This window comes from Electrona antarctica (genome assembly GCF_951216825.1).
Source record: "Electrona antarctica genome assembly, chromosome: 10".
Lineage (NCBI taxonomy): Eukaryota > Metazoa > Chordata > Actinopteri > Myctophiformes > Myctophidae > Electrona > Electrona antarctica.
The window spans coordinates 8,669,271-8,678,361 of NC_136791.1; the positions used below are offsets into that span (position 1 = coordinate 8,669,271).

The 9,091-nt window shown below is 44.5% G+C and overlaps 1 protein-coding gene across 4 annotated transcripts in view; it reads right to left on the reverse strand.

The window, feature by feature from the left end:
- LOC306931175 (neurexin-1a) overlaps nucleotides 1–9,091 on the reverse strand; it is a 528,074-nt gene that overhangs the window by 339,089 nt on the left and 179,894 nt on the right. For all 4 annotated transcript variants that reach the window (XM_079512408.1, XM_079512407.1, XM_079512406.1 and 1 more), the window contains one exon: nucleotides 1,494–1,935. In XM_079512408.1, coding sequence (XP_079368534.1) covers nucleotides 1,494–1,935 — 442 coding nt within the window. The remainder of the gene's footprint in view (nucleotides 1–1,493; nucleotides 1,936–9,091) is intronic.

The following is a 9,091-nucleotide window of genomic DNA, read 5'->3' on the forward strand; positions in this document are numbered from 1 at the left end:
ATAAGACAGAAACTACTTGTACAGCTTTACCCAGCTGACGGCTGCTCAAATGAGCGCAAGGGTGGAACTGTTATTTGTCTTGCTCAGACACACTGTCAGATTCCCCAGCGGCCACCGCCCCCAACAAAGCATACAAGGTGGAATCCTCAGCGTTAATTTAACTCTCAAGAGGGTACAAATGGAACCGGCGTAATGGTCCATTCACTCTTGGGAGATACAGGTCAATTTTGTTGTCCATTTGTACAAGGTCGGAGTCACATCCTATAGCAGATTCATTTTAGCATGATCAATTTCCACTGGCTGTGTTTTTATTGGCTTTTAAGTGGTACACAAGCTTTGCCCTGAAACGCTAACTGCGTGTCTAGTTACATCCAGCTTAAAATGTTGCATGCGAGGCAAATGGGGGTCGGCCGCAGAACAATCTCACCTTGACATTATACTTATTATTTCGCCGGTGGGTCAAGCTCGAATAACTTGGCGCCGCCGCCTGCCATTTGAAAGGCTTCGCGGCTTCAACTAAAAAAGCAGCAATCTGCTGAGGAACATAAATTGTCAGCTCTGCATAAAAAGCCCCACAGTTATCTTTGTGATAGCAATAGCTGCACCCGATAGGCAGTGAAATTTGGAGTGTTAATTGAATTTTTAATTATTTGATTTAATTAAAGCCGATTTAATTAATCCATAACTTTTATGTTACTAAGCCAGGATTCAAACTCGGGTCTCCCGCATGAGAGATCTAACATCTACGCCGCTAGCTGAAATTGCTATTCTGAAATAAATAAATAAATCTATACACAATAAAAAGATTGTATTGTGTGTAGATTAGTTTTTTTTAAATGTTTTTTTTTTGTGGCTTTCGTCTTTATTTTATATTTGTTATGGAGGGACAGACAGTAGGCTGACAGGAAATGGGGAGAGAGATGGGGGGAAGACATGCAGTAAAGGCCGTCGGGATCGGGAGTCGAACCCGCGGCACACTTCCAGACTGGATTACCAGCTAAGGTGCCTGGACCATTGAGCCATGGCCCAGGCCTGTATATTTGTTTTTAAATTTCAGAATATATACGATTACAATGCAGAGATAGGCTCACAGATTCAGTTTAATAAACCAAAACCAATGTATCTTGGGAGAAGTGTGTCAGAGAGTGCAACCATCTCCACTCCACTCCACTCCAGAGTCCACTATACTGTTCAGTCTGTTCTCGACTGTATTGGCAAATTGGGAAAGCACAGTGTAGATAGTACTAGGTACTGTAGGTACAGTATGAACTTCTTAACCACTTGAACCATAACTTCCCTATTCTTGGCACGTCATCATAGGCAAAGAGATTTTATATCGAGGGGGAAAAAGGAGAGCGTCTGGGACAGACCCCTGGGGGACAGACCCCTGGGGGACAGACCCCTGGGGGACACTGGAAAACTAATTATATCAAATAGGGTTTAAGAGGTGAAATAGTTTGGTGAAGAATAGAAGATTGAACACAGTACTCTACCTGATCTGCCGTCCCGCTGGAAGTCCACGTGGTACCACTCGCCATCGTTGACCTTCTTGTTGACCGCCCTGGTCTTGGTGGTGCCCGAGCCCATGTCCAGCAACAGGTACAAGTGGCCGTCGAGCATCTCAATGGCAAAGAAATCCACCTTGAGAGTCTCGTGGCCCTTGGAGTCCTTCGGCAGCTGCTTGGGCTTTCCGTGGCTGAACAGGATCAGACCGTTGGGCTCCGTGGTGCGAAAGTCAAAGGAGATGGAGCCGGTCTTCTTTGCGTTCCACTTGTTGAGGATAATATAAGACTCGGGGGTCTCGAAGGTGATGGGATCGAGAGTGGCCACGTTCTCGCACTTGAAGGCCACAGTGCCGTGGACCTTCATCTTGTCGTCGCCGTCTTTCGCCAACCTGGAGAGCTCGAGCCGCACGTCATTGTTTTTGTAAACGACCTGGACAGTGAGGGGGGGCGAAGAACAGTAAATGCCACAGCCACACATTCAGCAGTGAATATAATTTAACCCCAGTACAAGTCTGATTTTATATTTCTGCTTGCAGAACAATCATTGCTGTTGTTATAAGAGTTGCCCGCGTGCTGCAGCGTTACGCCTGTGAACAAATATTAGCACATTTTGTATATTGACTGTATAGGTCATTTATCACTAACGCATACTGTGAAATGCAACGCAAAGCATGGAAAATAAATCTGGGCTCAAATGTGTGATGAAATCTACAAGATAGCAGTTGGGAGACTTGGAGCAGGCATACTGTCTGTAAGTACAATCTGCATATATGGTTCAAGCCAGGTACAACATGGACAAATTGTACCTCTGCGTATGTCTAGTGGCATCACATGAGCCTGCCTTCGTGAGTGAGACCCCCTCGAGACCCCCTCCCGACATTGCACAAAGAAAGAAATTGTCCCGCCATTAATTCAGACTTTTAAATTGAATCGGACCTGTATAGAGAAAGAAATGAAAAGGTTCACGAAGGATAGCGGGCCGCCAGTGAATGATTATAGCTCTGTGAAATAATAGCATATTGGTTCAGGTACCGTCCCCCTGGGGTGGCGGAAAGTGGGATGCAGAGTGATGAGGCCGAGCAGCTGCCCACAGTGCAGGTGTGGGGGTAAAATTGCTGATCAAGGCCTCTGCTGGAGCCTCTGATTAGAATAAAGGCCTGCCAATGATGGATGTACCTCTCTCAAAAGCCATTTAAGAACATTTAGATTAGCCAAGTGTGTCCAAAACACACATTCACACCAGCACACAGACGACTAGGAGTCTAGGCTTCAAGGACGGAGCCATTAAGCAATATGAAAAGTGTGAATTTCAGTAAATGTGCTTCAAGTGAACATTTTGACTTTAAAAAACCCTCTAATGATTGGCCCATAATCACAGGCAATCCCACAGGATGTGTAAAGCATGCAGGCCAGGCGTTGGTACAGGGAATGCTTGACTAAGTGCAGTGCATTAGCACTGCGACCTCTGAAGCCTGCATTGCACGGCGTCATGCGCCGGTGACGCGCACCGAACATAGCCGATCTACAAGCTCACAACGTGCCCACGCCGTGACACGTTGTGAGCTTGTAGATCGGCTATTTTCGGTGCGCGTCACCGGTGCGCAGCTAAAGTATAAATCCCCCTCTGAGGCGCCATGCTGCACAGCAGACCAGCATTCTGGTAACACAGCACACCAGAGGCCCATTACACAAGATTAACTAAAGTGTCTATTGTTATACTGTTATGACTTTGTTTTATTGTACACATTTTACTACTACTGTATTTTTACTGTATTGTAGTTTTATTGGGTAATGTAATTTAACCATGAATGAGTTGCTTTGATGCATACGTATTAGCAATGTATTTAGTACTGTAATATAATAAGTCATTAACTATAACTACCGGTATGCATTTGCTGTTGATTTTGCATGCCTATTGGGTACATTATGTTATCAATTAGGAGGGTGTTAATGCTTACGTTTAGTAAGAAGGTAGTATAACACCAAAATCAAACCCTTTACGACCAGTGGTTCCCAAACTTTTTCATATCAATGACCCCCAAATTGACAGTAATGATCCCGCAGACCCCCCATTTGAAAATATATCCCCCCCCCCCCATAAGAGAAGAGTTTTACGGCTCTAGCAGTGATTCTCAACCCGTTTCATTTCAAGGACCCCCAGTTTGACATGCATTAGGCTACACGGACCCCCAATTAATGGCATTTCTATCTCTGGGACCTCAATTCATATGGTAAAATCAAAGTTAATTTAACTCTCAGAGTTACAGACCCATATAAAGGGTCCATTTGGTTCCTATAATTTAGCTGGGGACCCCCTGCCTGGAACTCCCTCAAGGACCCCACTTTGGGAACCACTGCTTTACACCCCGTTCTCAGTATGAGGCTGGTAAGAACTAGTTTTGTAAGAATAGATACAGTAGCATGTTTAATGGTCCTTATACTTTAGTGACTATACGCAGAATTTAATGATGATAATGAATGATAATGTCTGGGAGGGGGGTTCCCAACATCAAGGTGGATCAATCACTTTAACCCATTTTGGGGCGGGAACCCCTTTTGGTGTTAGCATTATGTTATGCTTTAGCTATTGAAAAATAGCAGATCTACAAGCTCAAGAACTTGTAGGTCTGCTATTTTTTGAAAAATCGACTGACGTAGAAACATAGCTTTTTCAGAAAACTGTCAGGATGTAGAAGACATTTTTAGAATCTGATCTCAGGTCAGAATGGGTTAAGTCAAAACTACAGTAAATATGTCATGCAGCACTACATTCACTTTCATGTAAATCTTGCAACTGTTCTGCTAATTGGCAGACACATGAGGTATGATTAATGTGTGCATATTTATTTAGATAAGACTCAAAACTTCTAATGGTTCAACCTTTGTTGTTTTCTGCCAGAAGGCAAAACCGCATGAGTCACACACACAGTAGCCGAAAACAAAGCTCCCACTCGCTTTACTACAGTTACAGCTACTACAGCTCAACTGAAAGAAAGAAAACAGGGACACCTCCTATGGGACCGTATTTACATGGAGCGTGTTTATCTGCTGTGTCTACTGTGTCCAACGGTGTGCATCAAGTCAGGGGGGGGATCAGAGCAGCGCATCAGAATTAGGCAAGCTCACTGGCTTCCTGGAGCAGTTCACGTTCACGACAGGTTTTATTGTCCTGCACAGTTATGCTGTGAAGAGGGGAACGGTAAAAAAAAAGATTATTTCTATGCGGCAACATCTTCTATCATCACTTTCAAATCACTATCCTCACTGTTGGGCAAAACAAATACCTTGTATGTCGTCCAAACGGATACTTTTCAGGAAATGGAGAGAAAGAACCTCATTGGATCCAATTTAGTTATCATTTAATCACAAGCTGTTTTCACTGGTTAATTAAAACCCACAGACAGACTGACCAGCTATCGCTACTTTTGCATGCCACTGTCACACAAAGAAGCACTCTACAAAAACAAGGCATGTATTTATGAACAAAACATAAAAAGGATGAAATATGAAGGTACAAGGTTTCTGCCCGACAGCGATGTTACACTGAATTAACCCATTTTGGACGGGAACCCCTTTTGGTGTTTTAACTAAGCATTATGTTATCTTTAGCTATTGAAAAATAGCAGATCTACAAGCTCATAGCGCGCCACCGAGTGGCGCACTATGAGCTTGTAGGTCTGCTATTTTTGAAAAATCATGACAATTTTTTTTGACGTCAGGCCTAAATGGGTTAAAAATAAATCCTTTCAGAAGGAACATCCACATCTCTGACAAAGAGCCAAATGCAATTTGACTATAGAAAGCATGGGAATGCATCTAGTCTGCGAGGGGGATTGACTATAGAAAGCATGGGAATGCATCTAGTCTGCGAGGGGGAAAGACTATAGAAAGCATGGGAATGCATCTAGTCTGCGAGGGGGAAAGACTATAGAAAGCATGGGAATGCATCTAGTCTGCGAGGGGGAAAGACTATAGAAAGCATGGGAATGCATCTAGTCTGCGAGGGGGATTGACTATAGAAAGCATGGGAATGCATCTAGTCTGCGAGGGGGAAAGACTATAGAAAGCATGGGAATGCATCTAGTCTGCGAGGGGGATTGACTATAGAAAGCATGGGAATGCATCTAGTCTGCGAGGGGGAAAGACTATAGAAAGCATGGGAATGCATCTAGTCTGCGAGGGGGATTGACTATAGAAAGCATGGGAATGCATCTAGTCTGCGAGGGGGATTGACTATAGAAAGCATGGGAATGCATCTAGTCTGCGAGGGGGAAAGACTATAGAAAGCATGGGAATGCATCTAGTCTGCGAGGGGGAAAGACTATAGAAAGCATGGGAATGCATCTCGTCTGCGAGGGGGATTGACTCTAGAAAGCATGGGAATGCATCTCGTCTGCGAGGGGGAAAGACTATAGAAAGCATGGGAATGCATCTCGTCTGCGAGGGGGAAAGACTATAGAAAGCATGGGAATGCATCTCGTCTGCGAGGGGGAAAGACTATAGAAAGCATGGGAATGCATCTCGTCTGCGAGGGGGATTGACTCTAGAAAGCATGGGAATGCATCTAGTCTGCGAGGGGGATTGACTCTAGAAAGCATGGGAATGCATCTAGTCTGCGAGGGGGATTGACTCTAGAAAGCATGGGAATGCATCTCGTCTGCGAGGAGGAAAGACTATAGAAAGCATGGGAATGCATCTAGTCTGCGAGGGGGAAAGCATGGGAATGCATCTCGTCTGCGAGGGGGAAAGCATGGGAATGCATCTCGTCTGCGAGGAGGAAAGACTATAGAAAGCATGGGAATGCATCTAGTCTGCGAGGGGGAAAGCATGGGAATGCATCTCGTCTGCGAGGGGGAAAGCATGGGAATGCATCTCGTCTGCGAGGGGGAAAGCATGGGAATGCATCTCGTCTGCGAGGGGGAAAGCATGGGAATGCATCTCGTCTGCGAGGGGGAAAGCATGGGAATGCATCTCGTCTGCGAGGGGGAAAGCATGGGAATGCATCTAGTCTGCGAGGGGGGACTATAGAAAGCATGGGAATGCATCTAGTCTGCGAAGGGGAAAGACTAAAGCAATTCGACAAGGATCTCTTGGCAGAGACCTGCAAAAAGGGACGCTATCTTTGAAGGTTGGCTTCAGGAGTTCTCTCTGCAGGGGAAACTTTAGTCCTTCGATTTTTCAAAAATAGCAGACCTACAAGCTCGTAGCGCGCCACTCGGTGGCGTGCTATGAGCTTGTAGATCTGCTATTTTTCAATAGCTAAAGCATAACATAATGCTAACGGCAAAAGGGGTTCCCGCCCAAAATGGTTTAAGTCAAAACTACAGTAAATATCTTGGCAGAGACCTGCAAAAGGGATGCTTATCTTTGAAGGTTGGCTTCAGGAGTTCTATCTGCAGGGGAAACTTTAGTCCTACAGACCGGGGGCTCAACAGACATCACCAATGAACCGCAATCAATTCTTTGGAGTCACAACGACAAAAGGGCACCTTTTAGAGTCAACGGAGCTTTGCTCTCAGCGTTGTGCCTCCTGTATGCTGCAGCTAGAGACACAGAAACCTAGTGCTGCACTAATTTGTCATCAGGCTAGGGCTGTGTGACATCTGAGCTATTACTGTGCCACCGTTTGTTTTGTCATCTGAAGGAAAGGGACAGGCGCGGCATCTCATATTGGAGCCCGTAAGCTAATACAGCGACATACCACATGGAACCATGGCCATCAATCAGATGGCATTTCCCCCCCATCAATTACGGCACAGTGCGTTTTGACCACTGCTAATACTATACTGTGTGGAGCAGGGTGTATTACCACTGCTACTGTACTGTTCTGGAGCAGTGTGCTGTACATTACTGATACTGTACTGCGGCACGCAGGTTAATATCAGAATACTGATATATTATTGTCTATATGTAGAGGCGTCCAAAGGCGTCCTGTGGCACTGAGTGAGTGTTAATGACTAGTATTAAAATGTTTGTCTTTTTTTGTGTCCAATGTATTTGGATTTAGTTTGTAAAGTTAACATAAAATAACTAGAAATAGCGCTATAATAGGCCAATGTGAAAAGGCTGCCATTTGTTCTTATGCCTTTGATGGCAATTGTATTATTTTTTTCCAAAAATGTGTTTAGCAAAAATCGGTGGCGCTATAACAGGCCAATATGAAAAGGGTGGGATATATTCCTCAGCCTAGTAGGAAAGTCTGTGAAAGATTTCATGTAAATTGCACGCTACGTTCATGATTTGAGGCTTTTTGTTCCAAACGGGTGCAGTCCTGCAAACTTTGAAAGCCAGTGTTAGCCAATTAGGATGGAATATGAAATATCGGACAGATCCGTCTTGAACACATCACTAACTTTAAAGTGGTTAAAGTGAACATTCTGCTGAGGAACCCCTGGAACCGCCTAAAAGGACCCCCTGGAGGTCCCAAGATCCCACGGTGAGATTCCCTGCTGTAGCTGTACTGTATATGACATCGTCTTTAGAGCAGGGTGTACTGTACTACTGTACTGTACTGTATATGACATCGTCTTTAGAGCAGGGTGTACTGTACTACTGTACTGTACTGTATATGACATCGTCTTTAGAGCAGGGTGTACTGTACTACTGTACTGTACTGTACGTCATCGTCTCTAGAGCAGGGTGTACTGTACTACTGTACTGTACGTCATCGTCTCTAGAGCAGGGTGTACTGTACTACTGTACTGTACGTCATCGTCTCTAGAGCAGGGTGTACTGTACTACTGTACTGTACGTCATCGTCTCTAGAGCAGGGTGTACTGTACTACTGTACTGTACTGTATATGACATCGTCTTTAGAGCAGGGTGTACTGTACTACTGTACTGTACTGTACGTCATCGTCTCTAGAGCAGGGTGTACTGTACTACTGTACTGTACTGTATATGACATCGTCTTTAGAGCAGGGTGTACTGTACTACTGTACTGTACTGTACTGTATATGACATCGTCTTTAGAGCAGGGTGTACTGTACTACTGTACTGTACTGTATATGACATCGTCTTTAGAGCAGGGTGTACTGTACTACTGTACTGTACTGTATATGCCATCGTCTTTAGAGCAGGGTGTACTGTACTACTGTACTGTACTGTACTGTATATGACATCATCTTTAGAGCAGAGTGTACTGTACTACTGTACTGTACTGTACTGTACTGTATATGACATCGTCTTTAGAGCAGGGTGTACTGTACTACTGTACTGTACTGTATATGACATCGTCTTTAGAGCAGGGTGTACTGTACTACTGTACTGTACTGTATATGACATCGTCTTTAGAGCAGGGTGTACTGTACTACTTTACTGTATATGACATCGTCTTTAGAGCAGGGTGTACTGTACTACTGTACTGTATATGACATCGTCTTTAGAGCAGGGTGTACTGTACTACTGTACTGTATATGACATCGTCTTTAGAGCAGGGTGTACTGTACTACTGTACTGTATATGACATCGTCTTTAGAGCAGGGTGTACTGTACTACTGTACTGTATATGACATCGTCTTTAGAGCAGGGTGTACTGTACTACTGTACTGTACTGTAGGGGTAGGCAACATTAGGCACCAGTGCCA